Source organism: Blennius ocellaris, assembly GCF_963422515.1.
Source record: "Blennius ocellaris genome assembly, chromosome: 19".
NCBI lineage: Eukaryota > Metazoa > Chordata > Actinopteri > Blenniiformes > Blenniidae > Blennius > Blennius ocellaris.
Genome location: NC_137668.1, coordinates 7,830,584 through 7,850,866, shown reverse-complemented (window position 1 = coordinate 7,850,866; position 20,283 = coordinate 7,830,584). Strand labels below are relative to the sequence as shown.

The 20,283-nt window shown below is 41.1% G+C and overlaps 1 protein-coding gene across 1 annotated transcript in view; it reads left to right on the top strand.

Moving 5' to 3' along the window:
- Positions 1-910: 910 nt before the first annotated feature.
- Positions 911-20,283, top strand: part of LOC308144185 (cadherin-10-like) — a gene marked incomplete at both ends in the record, with an annotated part of 27,117 nt that continues 7,744 nt past the window's right edge. Inside the window, 7 exons of the mRNA XM_080515242.1 lie at positions 911-1,117; positions 11,049-11,343; positions 15,026-15,145; positions 15,963-16,130; positions 16,225-16,406; positions 17,605-17,858; positions 20,120-20,256. Coding sequence (XP_080371368.1) covers positions 911-1,117; positions 11,049-11,343; positions 15,026-15,145; positions 15,963-16,130; positions 16,225-16,406; positions 17,605-17,858; positions 20,120-20,256 — 1,363 coding nt within the window. The remainder of the gene's footprint in view (positions 1,118-11,048; positions 11,344-15,025; positions 15,146-15,962; positions 16,131-16,224; positions 16,407-17,604; positions 17,859-20,119; positions 20,257-20,283) is intronic.

Genomic DNA, 20,283 nt, shown 5'->3' with positions numbered 1-20,283 from the left:
CAAACACGATTGTTGTCTTCCTACATCTTTAAGCGTCTCGTGACAACAAGAAAGATGAATGGATGCATGGCTTTTTCAAAAATGTTTTGCTTCCCGTTTCTGGTTTTGTCATTTTTTTAGGATGTTGTTGGGTCTTCGGTCACATTTGGACCCTATATCTAAATGCTAAGGCTTTGATTGAAAGGGGTCATATTAGCCAGCTTTTCAACACTTTCACATGGATTTTGTTGATCCAAAAACATTGAATTTAAAGTGCATTGCCCCAAATCCAGCTTTCCCTTGATGTTCATGCACTTAAGTATTGGATCTAGGAGCTGCATTCAGAATCTGCTGCGTCTGTGTGAGCTGGACTGGCTCCGCCCACACGTGCCCATCCTGGGAAGAGGAGGAAGTACTTCCTCTCGTGGTGCCACGTGCCAAAGCAGAGCTGCCTGATTGTGTGAAGGTGAAAGGGGAGGAGCCTACCTTGATTGGGATTGGCTAAACCCCGGATGACACTATATCGGGTTTCATTTCCGATTCGCTCATTGTTGCGCACACTTTTTAAAACTTTAAACGAGCCAGGGAGAGAGAGAGAGGGCAGACTTTCTTTACCTCTGGAGCATCATTCCCAGGTATGGGGATGCATATTACTTTTGGAAAACCATTGGAAAGGGAATTTCGGATAATTTGACCCTTTTAAAACTGTTTCAACAAGGGCCACAACTTTCTTGCCTTCTTTCCTGACGGCTTTTTCCTCTCTTCACAGGGACTAAAACGGAGCGTCACATACGGGAATACAATGTCTCCACTGATGACTCCACCTTCCAGCGTTCACCCTCTCACAAGCTCATCACCATAATTCACACGGGCACCCCCCGTCCGCCCCCTCCCTTCGCCCCTCCCCCCGCCGACCGGATACATATATACCATGAGAGTCGTACTCCTTGCCCTCGCGCTCTGCATCGTCCCGTGGCCCAGCACCGGCCTTCCCTTTATGCCCGGCAACATGGGGAACCTGTTCGGGATGGCGGAGGGCGACGGGCGGATCCTGCAGCGGTCCAAGCGCGGCTGGATGTGGAATCAATTCTTTCTACTGGAGGAATACACGGGAAACGACCATCAATACGTGGGCAAGGTAGCGCGTCCACGACACTCTGTCCGCAGGCTGATTATAGAAGATGAACATGACTAACTGGAGCTATCGGACAGAAACTAATCCCCCACCCTCCACAGTACTTTTAAGCACACTAAACAGACGTAGAATCAAAGCCACAGTGATTGATGATTAGATGGCTACCATCAGCGTTTAAAAAAAAAAAAAAAAAAAAAAAAGGCCCCCTGGGGAGGCGTCAGGGCAAAATATACTGGGTACACGAGGCAGGAGGACAAAAGAGGTAAAATGAGCAGACAGGGACACCTACTGGTCAGTATATGAACTTGTATTATCACAGGAACTCCTCACGTCTCTTAGTGGCAAGTACAATCTATTAAATATGAGAAGACCAATACAGACCACAGCTACACAAGAACTATTTAGTGGTTGAAACAACATACGCTTGTAATGTTTCAATAATTGATGATTACGTTAATTGAAACTAAGAACTGCTACCAGCATAAACATAAATAAACATTCAGAAGTTGAACATCCATACGTATTTTTTTTAAATTATAAGATGAGGTATTGTGAAGTAAAAATAAATAAATAAACAAACAAACAAGCAAACAAACAAACAAATAAACAAATGAATAAATGAATAAATAAATAAGTGAATTTAGTATGTTAATGTTTTATCATTACTTTTTGGTAATTACTCTAAACAAGTATTTATTTCCCTGTTTAATGGTCCTATGTTTGGAAGACTCATGCATTTGTGGGATGAGTAGACAGTGACACCTGCAGGTCCTTATGTAACAGGCCTCTCACCTCACCAGGGCAGTAAAATAGTTATTTTAAACAGATCGGTCTCGGTTTTGAAGTTTAACACAGGCTGTAATTTCACGCGTGGCTTCAAAACCACAAACACGTGGCAAAGGTAATTTTTCCGTTTTAATAATCGATAGTGAGTCGGGGATCAAAATCAGACATCAGAGGGAGAGACGTCTTCCAAGAGTGTGACAAGAAAGGCGGTTTTGGGACAATGCTGCTGGAGGTTCCTGTCATCTCACCCCGGCTCGCGGCATAAAGACAGGTGTGATGGGGGGAACGCCACAGTTATCAACTCCAGGGAGGGAAATGAGGTGACTGTCGACAGCCAATTTTCCTCAGAGGAAGCTGGCTTTCATCACACGCCTCATTCTCTGGAGTAAACAAGTGGAGAAGGAGGTGGGGGTGGGGAGGGGGTATGACAACTTCTTCTGCAGAGAGCATCATCGTGATGTGGCAGAGAGAGAGAGAGAGAGAGAGAGAGAGAGAGAGAGAGAGAGAGAGAGAGAGAGAGAGAGAGAGAGAGAGAGAGAGAGAGAGAGAGAGAGAGAGAGAGAGAGAGAGAGAGAGAGAGAGAGAGAGAGAGAGAGAGAGAGAGAGAGAGAGAGAGAGAGAGAGAGAGAGAGAGAGAGAGAGAGAGAGAGAGAGAGAGAGAGCAAGATCAGTCAGGGGGGCCAATGAAATTCACCCTGTTGTGTTATGTGATGAAGCAGCGAAGCCAACCATAAACGGGGCCATCCGGTGACGTGGTGCTGCCTCTTCCTTTCTTCCTTTTTTTTTTCCCTGCACTCTTTGATGCTCTTTGGCACCAAACTTCTGCGGCGTGACAGCAATCACATTCGGCAGCTCCCCACTCTTCCTGTGTCCAATATCAGTCACGATTAAAGTGTCAGGAAAACAGCAGGCTGTAATAAACGAGTGCAGGAGGAGGAGGAAGAGGAGGTGGAGGACGGGGGGGAAATAGGGCATCTACGTGCTGCCATTTCACAAGACAAGAAGCTAATTCAGAGAGCTGACAGACAAACAGATTGTGAGGGCGATAGAGAGGAAGAGATCAGATATATAAACTGAAACTGAGTGAAATAATGTGAGATGATGATGTGGGCAGGATGACATGTGATTCAGTTGGTTTGTACACAATAAGGATGAAGCTTAATATTTAAGATAAAAATATTACCACTAACAACCACAACAATAACAACAATATTAATATTTTTCAAGATGATTATATCATTAGTAGTAGTATATTTGTGATTATGATTAGTACTATAATGTTCGTCTCGTTTAGAATTAAAATTTCTATTTTATTATTATTATTATTATTATTATTATTACTATTATTATTATTATTATTATAAAAGTGCTAATAAAGGTAAAAGTAAAAAGGTATATTATCACTAAATATGAGAATATTTAATTTAATTTATTATTATTATTATTTATTTAAACTGCTGCAATAGTAATCAGTACAACGTGAGTACTGTACATATACATTGAAAAAAAAATAATTAAAAGTGCAAGATCTATGTAAATGAATGATACTTAATATAAGTTTCATTAAAACTTACAAAAAGACAAATTAAGAAAATTCACAAGATTATGTCTCTGGTGGAACATAAACTGCTTATTTCCCTTTTAAATTGTGCCACATTTATAAGTAATGCACATTTGTGGGATGAGCAGCAAGAGTATGAAAAATAATACGTATTTTACATTTTACATACAATACATATTTTCTGCATATGCCAGAAACCTTCAGTTGCTCCATTGCTCATCCCACAAATGCAACACTGCTAATACAGAAACAAACCAACTTTACATCCTAAGAAAAAGAAGCAGAGAAAAAGCCTCGCTGACTCATGTATATTTACGTTTTCTGCACAATTGCCTACACTCACACAGTATAGATACACTCATCTATTTGTATACATTTCAGGTACAGGACACGTGAGAACAGCTTTTAATATCGAAGGATTCCTCAGAAACGGTTTCTTTAATAACCAATTAACAAATTATTTGATCAGTTTTTCCATTTTTAAAGCGAAGTGATTCATAGAATGGTGAGGAAAGAGCGATGGTGAAAAGGACAGAGAGAGAGAGAGACAGAAAACCCAGAGTTGAAAGAAACCCTCTCATGCCCGGCACAAAGCCATCAAAGCCTTGATGGTCTTCCACATGAAGATCACTTAATGGCATTTGGCGGCGCTCTGCGGGAGACCTTGTTTATTTCGCGTTCAATCAGACCTCTCCAATCAGCCCGCACACACTCGCTGGTTGTCACTTGAGGTTTGATTCCTTGATTGTACCAATCAAATATGATGCAAAGAACGGTCGCGCTCTTGTGTCGCCCGTTTCTCAACCGAAGGGTCTGGGGGAAAAAAGAAAACCCAAAAACCTGACGAATGAACTGAATATTGCTGAGTGAGACAAGCAACTTTATTATTTCATATATTAAAAAAAAAAAAAAAAGACATTTTAGGCTTGTTTATTAAGGCAGAGTATGTTTGTCATGGGAGCGAATAGAAATCAGGGAGAAAAACAAACGCTTGGAATCTGGTCCGAGTCTTCCCGTTAATGAGCGTTCGTCTTGCAGCTGTCCTACTTCTTAAGCGGCGGAGTGTGAATGTCGAGTAACACCACCACAAAACTTTGAACGGGGGGAGGGGGGTGATCTGAAGTGCACCCCACATCCCCGGCATTGTCTCAAATAAGGGGGGAAAAAAAACAAAAAACTTCCAATTTTAAACACTCAAGGTAGCTGCTGGCGTTTTTGTGCCGATATTTATTCCTCGTTCAAACCGATTGTGCCGAGCGGATACAAAGCACACTAGAGATACCCTAAGCTGCAACTTCAACCTGCGTATTATCCATCACGGCGCAGCGCTCCGGCAGTGAGGATTCTTTAAAAGACAGAGGCAGGGAGTAGGAAGAGTAATTATTCTGTATCCATTTGCTGCTCTATTTTGCTATCTCCTCTCTGCAGCAGCGAGCAATGCCGAACCAGAGACCTGACAAGAATTGCCAATGATTTTGCCGCTTTGCTGACAATTCCTCAGTGTTTGTGCAAGGCGATTTAACTCATCAAGGCTCTCTTCTGTGCTTCTGTTGTAAAGGCCTTGGAAAAAAAAAAAAAAAAAAAGGCTGTTTGTTACTGCGAGGCCTTGAAAGGAGAGCCACTAAATCTCTGCAAACATAGCGCGCTCATGCTAACATTTGATTTTGTGAAGAGGAAAGAGGGAAATAAAACACACAAAAAAAACAAAAACCCCACTTTGTGCCACTTTCTCAAGAGTATCAATGATTTTTCTTCTTTTTTTGACGCAGTGAACTCTTGACATATGAAAAGTCATTTCTTGCACGTGTCGGTAAACATTTGTGAGAATTGGCTTAAGAATTGAAGCAAATAAACAGAAACGACATTTTATTTCATGTGATCTTCAATATGTTCTTCAATGAAGGGATCGTCCATTATGTTACTGAAACGTCCACTTAAAAAAGAGAAAAGCGTCATTCTTTTAGGTTATTATTAATTGAGCAAAATGTTAACTTTAAATGCCAGTTTCACTACTTGACGCCTCTATTGTGTTGAAAAAAGTATGTTTTTTTCCATTCAAACACGGTTGAACGACATAGAATATTTTCTTTTCCCCACCATCTTGCCTTGCAGCTCAGTATTTTGTAAATTTTCTCTGCATACATGTATGAGAAAAATGCCTCAATGCTAAACTATGAAACAATCAACAATTGTGAGAGCCACTGAAAATGGTACCTTTTGAAAACGCGCCGACTCAGTCTCCGTGGCAACTGGGGAAAAAAACCCTGCAATTTTTATGAAACGCTGCCACTGTGCATGGTAAGTGCCGCTAACTAGCCACTGATGCTAAGTATAGAAACATTAGCAGCACTGAACACATTATAACAGCACAGTTGCAACAGTAGTTTGGAAACTTAAAGGAACTTTTTTAGGTACACTGACTTAATTTCTGTATTTGAGCATAAAAAAAAGAAGAAGAGTGAAAATAGCCTATAGGGGTTAAAAACCATTTACCATAATTATTGGACTATTATATATAATCCTATGTATAGTATATACTTTCAAAACTGTTTTATGAATAGCAAAAAGTCCATTATATCTCTGTAAGACTCGTTTATTTAACCATGTCTAGACTGACTTAAGTACGGACTTAAGTATTGTGCTTCTAGCCCATGATTACCGTAGTCTTTGTTTTCTTCATCACAGTAACAGTTACTCTGCTTTTCCAGTCCTTCACAAGCTTATCACCCACTCTGAACTCTCTGCTGCTCTGTGTTCTATTCTGAATTTAAATTCAACTGTGTAGCTTGTTTTTTATTTTGATTGCTCTTATCAGTCAAATACAGTTACAATGCAGTGACACAAAGTGTTTGGAGATGGTGTGACGGCTTGATGGTGTATTTTTTATCCTTTTACTTCTGTTCGCCCTTTACATTGCTATGGCTATCACAATATACCTCCCTGGGGGAAGCTCTTAGTCAACAGTTTCTATGGCAACCGATTAGAAAAAATTGTGGAGATAATAAATGTGGTAACTGTTGAAAAGGTCTTTTTAGATGTTTGTGAGGCCTTTATGTACATCTTGTTTGGAGGTTGCGTTTGGTGTCCACACTGCTCCCACATGGCTACTTCGAGAACTGCTCCATTGGTTCATAAGCTTCCGTGAGACGGACAGAAATACAGACGAAATGAACACAGAGTACCGATGGGAGGCTTTGTCCAGATTTGTAACTCAACTCGAGTCCAAATAAACTTTAATTGGTGCTGAGGGTGCAGCAGTGCCCCTTGTAGGATGTGGTAGGTACTGCATATCGTCACCAATGCCACATTTCTTTGCCGAACAGAGTTAGCATCACGAGCATGTTAGCCATTAGCACATAACAATGCTAACTAGCCTGTCAGGTAGCAACATCACTGTGCGAAACACTGAGTGGGGATAAACAGATAAACCACTACCTGTCAATGCGATCACACCGGTGTTACGGTTTTGCTGTGTCAATTCTGGTCTTGTAGTTTTTGCGAAAAGTTGGTAAAGTACATGCATGCAAACCAATACATAAATTTACACGGGCAAAAACATAACCTTCACCCAATTTTTGTTGGCGAAGATTTTTTATTGTTAAAAAAGAAAATAAAAAATCTGTTTCTACCACTGCCACTCAACAACAAATAAATAGGTCACCTTAACCCAGCATTAGTATTCTTACTATTACTTTGCACTGTGCTTTTTAGGGTTCTATGATATTAGGGAACACTCTCAAATCTTTGGCTCACCGTCAGCTTTAAGCTAGGTGTGAATGGACAACTTTATCAGTGGTTACTTTTTCATTTTGTATTAATTCTGTGAATTTAGAGCTTTATGGCTGAAAAATTTTTGCAAAATTCACACAAATTACAAGTTAACTACTTAATATGAAGACATCAGTAGTTGCAAATGTTTCAAATCTGATATATGTGAAACCCATTAAATACTCAAAATGTATGTCTATCCAGGTGTAGCCCATCAACCACCTAAGTAATAGAAAGGAGCCCTGAGCTCAGTATTTATTTTGGGAGAGTATCTCAGATTAACTCAGTGTAATATTAATTTGGGGTATGTAAATTACTGTGAACACTACGAAAACAACTCCATCTATCACTATTTAGTCTTAATGATTATTATGTATGAGGACCATGAAACCTTGTAAACCCCTTTACAAATAACAATAACACAAAGGTACTATATTAAATTAGTAACAGTATATAATTTTTTTGAACTTTAATAAAAATGCAAAAAAAGAAAATAAAAATTCCCCTTCAAACAATGTCATTACAACACTTTATACTAAGCCGAGATAATTATAATACCCTTTTGCAGGCTTGTTTGCTTGAAAATCGAAAGTCACTCATTCTCCAAACGAGCCAGAACAACAAAGATCCAAGCAGCAGCTTTTCAGAGATGTGAGGTCCCAAAACGATTACTCATCCATCAACCTCTGAGTTGGAGCAAAGCAGCAGGATCTCGCTCGCTTTCTCTCTCTCTCTCAAAAAAATGTCTGCAAAAAGTAAAAAAATAAACAACAACCCAGTTTTAACCTTGTTTTTTGGTTTGTTACCGTTATTTCATCTCAAAGACCACGCGATGAAAAGGCCTACCCCTGATTCCGAGATTGTATTTGCAGCCACTCGTGTCCCGAAGCTGTCTGGTGACTTGGAGAGGAGGGGAGGCTGTTATAATCCAAGAAAATGAGAATTATGGCAAATAAATAAATATGAAATAGTGTCATCTAATTACTTTGGTTAAACCAACATGCATGCGTTGTATATTCTTTACCTTGAAACGCATGTTGTTGTCGAGTACTTACAGAGTAATGCCAGTCCACATCTGGACATATTCTGAAACTCAACACAAATAATGAGTATGAGAGCTAAATGTGGCCCCGGAGTTACCAGTCGACACATGTTTGATCTGGACTGAAGGTAAAATATGTAAATAATCAAAAAGTCTTCTGCAAAGACTAAAGAAAAAACAAACCCCACTATTATCGTGTAGGCAGCATAGTTAGAGGCTGCTTTGATGGCTTGTTGGTTTTTCTTTTTTTCTTTATGCTGTTTTTGCTTCTCCTCTTTCTTTTTTTTCATTGGATTAACAAGCAGAACTGGGCATTATGGTAATAATCACATAACAAGTCTTGAGGTGTATGATGAAAAGATTTGGCGAAATCGCAGCTCCAGCTGGGTGACGTGGTCGGAAACATTGCTCCGGGTCTCATTACGACGGCGAACGGCCTCCGTCCTGCGCGTCAGTAATGAAATATGTTCCTCTCATGTCTCGGGGTGCGGCGTTGCATAGCAAGCGTCTCCTACAGCCGAGAAGGTGACTGAGGGATTATGCATTCCTCTTGTTTTTTTTTTTTTTCCTCTCTCTTCCCCGTCTTTTTAATCATAATAAAGGGGAATAATCGCACACATACCGCCGATATGAGGCCTATTTGAATCCACACAAACACTCTCCTGCGTTGGCTGTCATTCACAGTCAATAATAGCGGCAGCCTTCACATCCACCAGACGTCTTTTAATCCCTGGTTCAGTGGCCTACAGCTCAGGAGAGAATTCATATTCACAAACAATGAACAGACTGTCTCCGAGCACAAATATATGTGCAAACTCAAGCTGACTGATATTCCTCCTTAATAGACTTTGGATAATGGAGTTCATCTGCATGAAACTATTTTTCAAACGCGGTGCCAAACTCGGGCTATATTGTTAATTTGAACTTGACAGCATCTTGTTTTTCCCACACGTGTCCCCATTTCTTTCTTTTTTTTTTTTTTAACTCCGCCTGAGAATAGCTACCACTCTCCCTATTTTCTCTCTCTCTCTTTGGCAATACATTTCTGATTTCCATCCAAAAGTTGTACTGTTGACATCACTCTTCCAACTGCGGGGGAAAAAAATAATTAGTTTCCTCACAGCGTGCCGACATTAATATTAATAAGTTACTGACGTACATTCTGTGTCCCTAACTACTTGTCATTTAAAATGTGAACCCATGAGATAGCGCTCTAAATATATCCGCTGACAGATCCAGTACGGTAATGAGCTTGAATCAAGTGTCTGTCACAGCAGGGTGCCATTACTCCTGTGTGGCACTTAGAAGAGCCTTCAAGGTGATGGATGGGTCAAAGGTGACTGACTCATTTTAGCAATTGTTGCTGCAGGTGAGGCTTTTTAGTCGTTCTTCAAAGGCACAATCTGGAAGAGAAATCTGGGACTAATTTGAAGCGGAGTAATGGAGGATGTCACACTCTTGACAGTGCCGAGCGGCGAGGCGCCGAGTGGAGCTGTGATCCGAGATTTCTCGCCGTCTTTACACCATTATTTTTTTGCCTCCGCGAGAGTGTCGCAGGTTTCAGGCGAGGGTGTAAAGGCGGACATCAACATCGCATACATTTCCATCGGGAAAGGGAAAAAAAAAAAAAAAAAAGAGTTGAAGTGTTCGAATAAAGGAAAATAGAAAAGAAAATGTAACTATTGCTACCTGGTAGTGCTGCTGGAAAAGATCCAAATACTAAAGATTAATAGATAGTCAGCACAAGAAACATTAGCCAATTTGTGTTTTATCTACTAATAAGGAGCTATTTAACTGTCATGCCACGAGTCGTAGCTGGGGAGCCAGACTTCGACATAGCAGTACATGAGTATCGCTTTGCCAAACCAGTGCAGTTTCTCTGAATGTCAATCGAGAAAATCTCAAATAAGGTAGCATGTAAGAAATATAAAACGAGCTTCATAATAAAGTGGCTGTCAGCTTGCCAGCTCAGGTATTGTTTATGTATTCGTCAAAGCAAAGAACACACAGAATCTGCTTCCACTCGACTTTTAAATTTCAAAGTACCTGAAAATTGAGCTAATATTTGGTCCTTCATGGCAGAACTCAGGACTTACTTTTGAGCTGCAGCTTAGCGTCGACAGATTGAGAAAGTGAACGTCAGAGATGTGACACGTCCCCCCCCCAAAAAATGCAGCATTTCTGCACGGATCAGATCTATTCATGTGCATCATACATGTAGGTGGAAGTGTTAATCTTCTCCAAGCATGTTTGCACACAGTTATTTCACAACATTTCAATCCAGTCTGACTCAAAATGTGTCACAAATATGTTATTTTCATTACGACGGATTACTTTTTTTAATGGAATAAACGGCCCCAAGAGAGGACCTCTAGTTTAATAAAAAGGAGGCAAATTGGTATAAAGATCAAAATCGCACATACTAAACGGAGGGTTTGTTTATAATTCCTGAAGAGCAGAGTTTGAGATGCTTCTGTGTTGATTCTGCAAACAGATTTCATGCCATCAACAGGGGTTGCAAGGTTTTATTATTGCCTGAGAGGTGCTCAACTCAAGGACAATTACTACTGAACTGGAAGATTTATTCATTTATTTGTGCCCAATAACTTGAGGTAGCTTAAAAAAAAAGACTATGTAGTGTCCTTCAGAATTATCCCTGCAGTCCCTGACATCAGGTAAAATGAGGCCTCTACTTTGGAGCATCAGTTATTTTACTGCTCTGCCTTTATATTTGCATGTATTGACATTTATAAAAACAATATCTTTCTTATTTCTAGCTTCACTCCAACATGGACAAAGACGACGGCAATGTGAGATACGTGCTGACGGGGGAAGGGGCGGGCAACCTGTTCCTGATCGACGAGAAGTCCGGAGATATTCATGCCACCAAGAGGCTGGACAGGGAGGAGAAGGCCATGTACACGCTGCACGCCAAGGTTTTGGACCGGAGAACCAATGCGGAGTTGGAGCCCGACACTGAATTCAACATCAAAATCCACGACATCAATGACAACGAACCAAAGTTCGCAAAGGAAATCTACTTTGCTAACGTCCCTGAGATGTCGGAAGTGGGTAAGTCAGTGTTTGAAAGCCAGTCGGTTCGTCGTTTAATGCCAAACCAGCCCTGACCCACCGAGCCTTTCACTCCTCCAGACCTCTGAATGTGTTTTTGGTATCTGGAACCAAAATGTTCACAACGGATACTTTAAGTTCAGGAAGTTGTGTGATTGGGCCTCCATGAATTGGATTTACTTGTCCAGCTCATCCCTCAAATGCTGGGTTAGATAGAGATCTGGGGTATTCCGAGTCAAGACCTCAAACTCTTTTCTGTGTTCTTTAAATCATTGCTGAACCGTTTTTGCTCAGGAGAAGGGCACGTTAGTAGGAACTGCGATCATGAAATATTGTTTCTATTAGTGATGTGCGACCTGATACAAAAACATTGATACTTCCCATATCAATTGTGCCTTTGTGAGGATCAATTTTAATGCCAAAAGCAATGCACTTTCTTCCCGTTATGATCACGGTGCCGTCAGAGGAAAGCCTGACTGTCGACTTGGTCTCAAACAGAACCTTCTTCCATTCCTCTGTGGTGCAGTTCTGGCTCTTAATGGCCATTGTTGGTGCGTTGGGTGTTCGACACGGTTCAAACTGCAGACTGTTCATACACAACAAACTGTGTGGCACTGTGTATTGTGAGACCCTTTCATAGGAAACAACAGTAACTACCTTAGCAGTTGGAGCTACGGTAGTTACTGTTATTTCCTATGTCTTGTCTATTGGATGAGATTGCACTGCCATGAGCGCTGATCTTCTGTGGCCATGTTTTCGGTTCCTCTCTTTTCCTTCCCTGCATCACATCTGATAAACAGAGTTGCAGGTTTGGAGATGCTCTGACCCAAATCCTCACACTTGCATTTCCTAAACATGCATTTTTTCTTTTCCAGTGGTATTCACTTCACCTTCTCTGTGGTCTTAATGTTATGGATTATTACTGTAATAGCTTGCAAACCAATCAAAGTGTGGCTTGAACCTCACTTCCTGTTTTTGTTATTGTTGAGCCCTCCAGTGGGATAATTTCAAGGCACCCCATCAGACTGCAACAAATAGTAATAAAAAAAAGGGAATATAATCAGCACACACATTTAATAGAAATCTAATTACTTCCCATCTATTCTTTTTAAGAAGTGATATAATTATAGAGTTAATAGAATATGTCCAAACACCATGTTGTTCATCAGTCGGTCGGACCGGTCGAACACAAAGCTGCATTCAGCTCTGCTCAGCTAGTCCACTCTTCGCCGGATTGTTGTTTGTTTGCTCGGGCCTCATTGGACATTCACAACAAGTAATGCCATTTGCCATTTTTAATAGGCAATAGAAATATTGAAAGTTTAGATTGTCACAGTCTTTCCAATTAAGGATTTGCTTCATTGCTCTCCACTTCGCTCCATTCAAGATCCACCAATGGAGCGGTTGGCATGAATATAAACAAACCTTATGAAAGTAGCGCACGCAACTTTGAAATCAATCCCCAATTATGCAACAACTAATTAATACACAGGAGCAATCAAGGGGAAATCAAAACGCCCAGTTGGTTATGTGACAAATAACAACACATTTGGAATTCGTAATGCGGTTGTTTTGTAGATTTCCCCGCCGCGTGGACGCAGGTCGAAGAAAAAAAGTTGGGTCAGGGTCACCGAGCTCGTCTCCGGACTAATAAACCGCCTCATATGTTCAAGCTGAACACTAATCAAGCCACCCAGGCATGCAAGCAACCTGCAGCCTCCTTTTCTGCCATCAGCACGGGGACTGAGCGGGACAGATGTTGGAGAGGTCATTAGTATGCACGGAGGCAGTCGGACTCCAACAGGACACGGCAGAGGTCTGAATGCCAAGGACAGGATCTGCAACGTGGTGTTATTGAAACGCTTGGCTGGATTAAACAAGACCTCATGTGGAAGTGACTCCAATGACTGACACGCCGGGAGTTACGGCGCTTCTTCCATCAACCAGAGGTTTTGAAATGTCAAAGACAAATTATCAAGCACTTTGACACCTTTGTGTGTATCGTTTAGTTGGAAGGTCTTTGTCCCTATTTGTTTTCATTTCGAGGGTACCTCTTTCCTTTTTTAACTTCTTTAGAACAGATGATTTGTAGTTGTTTTAAAATGAGATTTTCTCCAGTCTGATTGGCCTCGATCATTTCTCAAATGCCCAGTTGTGAGTCACTTCATACTGGAAATGAAACAGAAAGTGAGAGGATACTTGTTGGAAGTCAGAGCATAAGAAGAAAAGGGAAGATGGGTGTTTAAAAACAGCAGTGATGTGCACTTGTCAAAGGTTTATTTGGTATGCATCTGCAATTGTTAACCTTGCATCTATTTTATGGTTTAATATTCTCAGCAAATCCATTCATTTCAATTGAATTTTTCCACAAAACATATTCCACAAAAAATACATACAAAAACGGTATCTGTTTGTATTCATAAAGTTTTGTAATGTTTACACTAGTAATCTTTTTTATTAGAATATAGTTGATTTAAACTAACCATTTTCACCGTTTCTGCCATTGAGCTTGTCATATTTATTTCTTTTACACCTTTTTCTCTCTTCCCCATTTTAATTTTTTTAAGCTATTTTGGTATTCGCTCTTTTTATTTTTTATGTTTTCATTAATTTCTTGGGCCATTTTATTCATTTGAGCTATTTATCCATTGCAGAAATGGATTGAGCGCCTTGCATAACAGCTGCCTCCATTGATGTGTGAATGTGTACCTGCTTAAGCAGGTTTTTAGACAACTTGGTGTTCTTTTTGTTAAACCCTTATACTGGTTTCATTTGTTTGAGCTGTTTTACTCTTTTTAGCTGTTTTTTTAATCAGTTTTGTAAAAAAATTTTTCTTACCCTATGCCAATTGTTAAAGTAATTCTTAGCCATTTTACCTATTCTGGTTTTTGCTTCTAAATTGACCTCCCACATCCGTTGTTTTAATCCTTTCAGTTTTAACAATTAGAGCAGTCTTTAGCTATAAAAAGCTTTTTTTTTTTTCAAATACAAATAAAACTAGGGCCCAGCCATTGGCGAGGTCCCTAATAAGATAAATGTGTTTATTTACATCAAACTTTAGTGGATTGGAACTTAAAATCCCACCAATAGCCAGTTTCTTCTATTAGTGGGATGTTGCAGGTTGAATTTTTTCTTAAACATTGCATTACAGTGTGATAAACCCCTTTAACAGGCTGTTGAACATGTTTCTTGAGGGGTTTTTGACTAAAAGATGGAGAAATGTGCTCATATATGCGTTGAAGAGAGCTGTGGTTCTGCTTCAAAGACGAAGTCCGCTGTAGAGACTTTATTCTAAAGATCTGGGGTTAAACTTAAAGGTCTGGATCAAAGACTCAGTGGAGAAGATATAAGAGTGGTTTCCATGGATCTAGGTGTTTGAAACTAGCTCAGATCGAGTTTTAAGAGTCTGGTTAAAAGTGTGCCGGTGTAGTTTTATGTAGAGTATGTGACTCATTCAAGGAGGTCTGGTTAGAAAAGTTCATCTCTGGTGGAGAGATAATTCACATTTATATCCAGGCAAGAGTAGAATCAATGATGAAAACAATAGTTCCAGAAGTTCCCCGGGCAAGAATTAACATGCCAGCTTCTTGATGGTGTCTTCCACTCAGTTTGAATTTGGATGTTTGTTTTCATATATATATATATATATATATATCTTTTTTTTTCTTTTCTTTTTTCCCAGGTACATCTGTTGTCACCGTAACCGCCACCGATGCCGATGATCAAACGTACGGGAACAGCGCCAAGCTGGTGTACAGCATCCTGCAGGGACAGCCTTACTTCTCGGTGGATTCGGAAAACGGTGAGACGAACCCAGCAGGGGCTCTTTGGAGAAGGTTTTCTGATGCGAACGTGCCGTCTGCACTGCTGGGAGTGAGTCTCCAAGAATTAAACAAGTGAAAAATAAGGACTTTATCAACTTCTCAGTGATTGTAATCTGAAATGCCTCGGGAACACATTTATACGGCTGATCATTTCAGACTTTTACTGTGTTCCTGTTTTTTCAAGATTTTATTATCTGAACTATATGTCCCACTTTTATTTTGTTGTCGATTGACTGGCCATGCCACTTATAGTAAGAGGAAACTTCTACATCAAAATACAGTAGAACATACTATCTGGGAAAAATGTCTGCAGAAGGAAAAAGCTAGACTGCAGAATTTAAAGTAAAAATGATAAAACGTGTGTAAAGCGGAAACAGCGCATCAGAGTGAGCGAGAGACTTGAGGCACTGGAGAAAAGCAGGGAAACTGTTATCGTGATGAAGAAAACGAAGAGTCGAGGATTAAAAGCATGGCAGCCAGAGCTGAGGAAAAACTTTCACAGAAGGTTCCGGAACAAACGTTACTGAACCAGGATCATCAATACTGCAGTTACATCTGGATAGTAACCGCTATGAAGTGTAGGCATATTTAACACTCTTAGCTCTGCACACTACCCAAAAAGTGTTGTACTCTTTTCCCTTCGAAACTGCATTCGGTTCATGAAGGGTATCTCTTAATGATCATTAATACACGAGAAAAACATATGTGGTGAGACAGCAAATTAACTGACTGAAAATGAAGTTTATTCTAAAGTCGTCCCTAGTTGTTGAGAGATTTGTACATTTCCTTCGACAGGAACCATAAAGACGGCGCTGCCCGGCATGGACAGAGAACTGAAAGAGAATTACCAGGTGGTGATCCAGGCGAAGGACATGGCCGGACAGATGGGGGGGCTTTCAGGAACCACCACGGTCAGCATCACGCTCTCAGACGTCAACGACAGTCCGCCACGCTTTGCAAACCGTAAGACGCTCTTTGCGTTTCTCTCTCTTCAGCTGATCCATAATGCAGTTCATGGAAGACGTGATTAAAATCCCCTGTCCTCCATTTTGCGTAGATTCCTTTCGCGTGACCGCCGTGGAGTCCACAGAGATCGGGGGCGCCATCGGGCGCATCAAAGCCGAGGATTCCGACGTGGGGCGCAACGCTGAGATGGAGTACAGCATCGTGAGCGGGCACGACATATTCAACATCATCACGGACCAAACCACACAGGAAGGAGTCATCGTTATCAAAAAGGTAACTCGATGAAACATCGTCTTCCAAACTTTCTTTTTGCTTTATCTTACAACAAAACAAGGCTCGAGTCATTTGAACACCTTCCTCCAATCAGGGATTGATACACCTGGAATGCCGTTGAGTTATATTCTCCATTTGTTTCGACGATAGCATCGGATTCTTAGTAGGTGAAGTTCTCAAATGTAAATACTTCAAGTTGTCTCTGTAGATATTTTTGCGAGTTGCTGGTGCTAATGCTTTAGCAGTTGGCTGTGATGATTCATGGTATGTCGGCATGAATGGCATGAATGATGTTGAGATGAATTGCACCGACAAGATTCTGGGTTAATTATGACAAGATATTGGGATAATTAGAATGAAAGTTTCGGTTCGTTATAACAACTTTAGTCTTAATTCATTGTTTGAAGAAGATGTATGGTTAGTTGTAACTACGGTTTGAAAGAAGCGTGACATAAAAATGTTGCAATTGTCCCAAACGTCATGTTGCTTTCACCAGACTGATCCCGACAGCACAATCGGACAAAACATCTTGTGACAAGTGAGCAGAATGAACAGCTTGTAGCAGACTTTTCTTCACTCAAAGCATTCACAGTCATATCTTTACTGTTCCACAGTCTCAAAGGTAAAGTCTTTTCACAACATAAGACAACAGCTTTCGTTCTCCTCGCTATACAGGTTGTTATACAGGTTGGTTTGATCGTTTAATCCTTTCTTGGATTGTTTTCAATGGTTCAGGTTGGGATGGAAATCCGAACTTGAAATATATTTAAATTTAAATCCAACTTAAGCTGCCTTCTCATCTCGTCTTTATGTGTGAAATCTCCTCTCTCTTAATTATAAAACAGCAAAGTTTCAGATTAGGAGCAGCCTCTTGATATCATTTATTCATGTAGGAAAGATATGACAATGTATTTCTGAAGTGCAGTGTGGAATCAGATAGCATAAGCTTGTAAAAATGAAAAAAAAAAAAAAAAAAATACCAGCAAGCATTTTGCAGGAAACTATTTTTAGTTTCCCCCCTCTAAGATCTCCCAGATCAGTATTCCTCACTTGGATTTGTAAGTTAGAATTTGGAGTATGAATAAGATAAAGGCAGACAAATGAAATGCAATGAATCGCCTATCAAGATCCCGGAGGCGAACTGTTTCTTTTTAAGGGGAAGTCTTCGGCTTGACTTCTGATGCTCTTTCATCTCCAGGCGCTGGATTACGAGAGCAAGAGGGACTTCGAGTTCAGAGTGGAGGTGAAAAACACCTACTTGGATGCGCGCTTCATCCACAGTCTGCAGTTCCACGACTTCGCCACGGTCAAGGTGACGGTGGAGGACGTGGACGAGCCTCCCGTCTTCACCAGAAACCCGTACATCATCGAGGTGCACGAGGACACGGCGGCGGGCAGCTTCGTCGGCGTGGTGTCGGCCCGGGACCCCGACGCCGAAAACAAGCTGGTCAAGTGAGTGTGCCGCCGCTGCCTCCACCACCGCGACCCCGGAGAGCGCTCGCAACACGATGTGTTAAAACTCATTTTAGATCAAAGCCCACATGCGGCGCAGTTTGATCTCAGAGGAGCAGTCAACTGTCCATAGAGAGAAACTCCAAGGTTTCCCTTAGGTTTCAGTGCAAAGGTCCACTTTTTAAATTGCTCACAATTGATTAACTTTTTTCAACAAAACCAATAAACAACCAGAAATAGTGCAATAGGGACTAAAGCTTGTAGCTGTAGCATGTTTTCACAAATGCACACGTTGCACAATCACACAGCTGTAGATAACTTAGCTTCTTTTGCTTTTAGCCATATTAGCCCATTAGCACTTTAACCATTACCTTTACAGTTTGGGTTCATGCTAAGCTGTGGTGACACAGTAGCCACATCAAGGTGTGGAAGAAAAGCAACATTACAAATCTAATAAAAATGTTTATTTACACACAAGGTGAAAGCCTCAGAGAGCCAAAGAATCCCTCTGTCCTAAGCAAAAGCGTACATTCAAATCAAGGTTTTTTTGTTTTTTTTGCAATACTGTTGTAAATGAGCATCTTCAGCACTGGTTGTTCCAGCTTTAATTACACTTCCCTGAAATCAATACTGAAACAAGTGACAGATGCTGGAAATACAATCTTCTCTTATCAGTTTTTACATACTGAGGATGAAAATATGCCCACTTGGCTAAATCTGATCTATCAACCGAGCCATGTGTCACAGTTTGAGAGAGAGAAGAGGATTGGGGGGGGGGGGGGATTATTATTATTCACGGGTCCCTCCTAGTGATTTCCCAGCGGAAGATGGCGGCGGCCTTCTGAAGTGAACAGAGACGCTGTTTATCTCCCGGAATTATATAAGAAGCCCTCTGTGGCAAAGTCAAAGAGTCTAATATGCCGCATGGGTTCGCGCTACTCCGGCGCCTCCCGGTCTTCGAACCGGCGCCACGTGGCGCCTCGCGTTCCATATTCACATTTCGCTCGAGCGTAAGCCCCGACTTTGACAAACGAGGAGGCGCGGAGAGGAGACGCATCATCCTCGGACTACACGGATTACATTTCTTACTCGCTATGTAAAGCACTTTAGAGAGTCGGACTCGTGAAGGAGGATTTATGCCAGTGAGGAAGGATCACAGCCACATTTCTTTCATTCTGCTGCGTACTGCATCCTGGAGGTCATTTACATTAGACATTTTGCAGGATTCAAAAGGAACGTGGCCTACCGACAAGAATACGCACATTTTTATAAAGAAATGTATGAAAACTTGAACCGATTGTGAGGCAGACTAACACAAAAACTATTAGCTGACGAAAGGTAACCCTGCAAAGCCTTTGGGCACCTCCAACAGCCTCTATCTATACATTTGGTGTTCGGGGGGGGGGGGGGGGGGGTACACTGACCATGAGGGCTCTGATTGGTACATTCTACTCCGTGAAGCGACATGTTAAGAAATTCCTCGTGATCCAGATGATGATGTAGTAAATGTACTTTTTTTTGGGGGGGGGGGGGGGGTTCAATTCAAGTCTGAGCAGCACATGTTGCCTGGGGGCGGGGCAAAGGGTTCTGATTGCAGTGTTGTTTGCAATGCTCCAATGATATGGTCAACCCTGGCCAGGAAACGGGCTTCATAGTTCACACACGGAGATAAAATTCACGGCGTTGCCTCCAGTTTTTGTGCCAAATTGCTCATCATGACTGGAAAAAAAACCAAAAAACAAAACACTACTAATGAGCGTCATGCAATTTCAACCGATCCTTCAAAACCTCTTGTGTTATAGAGGTTAACAACACAAGACTACCCGGGGGAAGGAAGAAAGAAAGAAAGAAAGAAAGACACAGATATTTCACCCAGTTATTGAGTGTTTGGTTTGAAGATTGAAGTTTCATTCTCATGATGTCTATTGTCGAGCCAGTGTTTGTACAACATGTTATATTGTTTTGTTTGAACAAGTGTCGCATGAATGTGGATTTACAGATTTACAGACTTCTGCCTTCTAAATGTTTGGAAAAATTCACAACAGACCAGATTTTATTGAAAGATGTGCGAAAGTTATTTTCTCATTTTATCGCCAGTAGAACATGGTCATATCGAGTTATCATGTCTTTGGAGTTGTGGTTACAGGGAAAATCTGTCAGCCTCATAACATTTTACGACATTTTCCTGGATCTGGACTTTCTTGATTAAGGGAATGAGTTCTGTGGAGAGTGACAGATTGTGTGTTTGTGCTGGTTTCCAGATACTCCATCGATCGGCACACAGATCTGGAGAGGCTGTTCAACATCGATTCTGTGAACGGGACCATCACAACGCTGAAGGCTCTGGACAGAGAAATGTCCAAATGGCACAACATCTCCGTGGTGGCCACTGAAATAAGTACAGAGCCTTCCAAGAGTTTTTCCA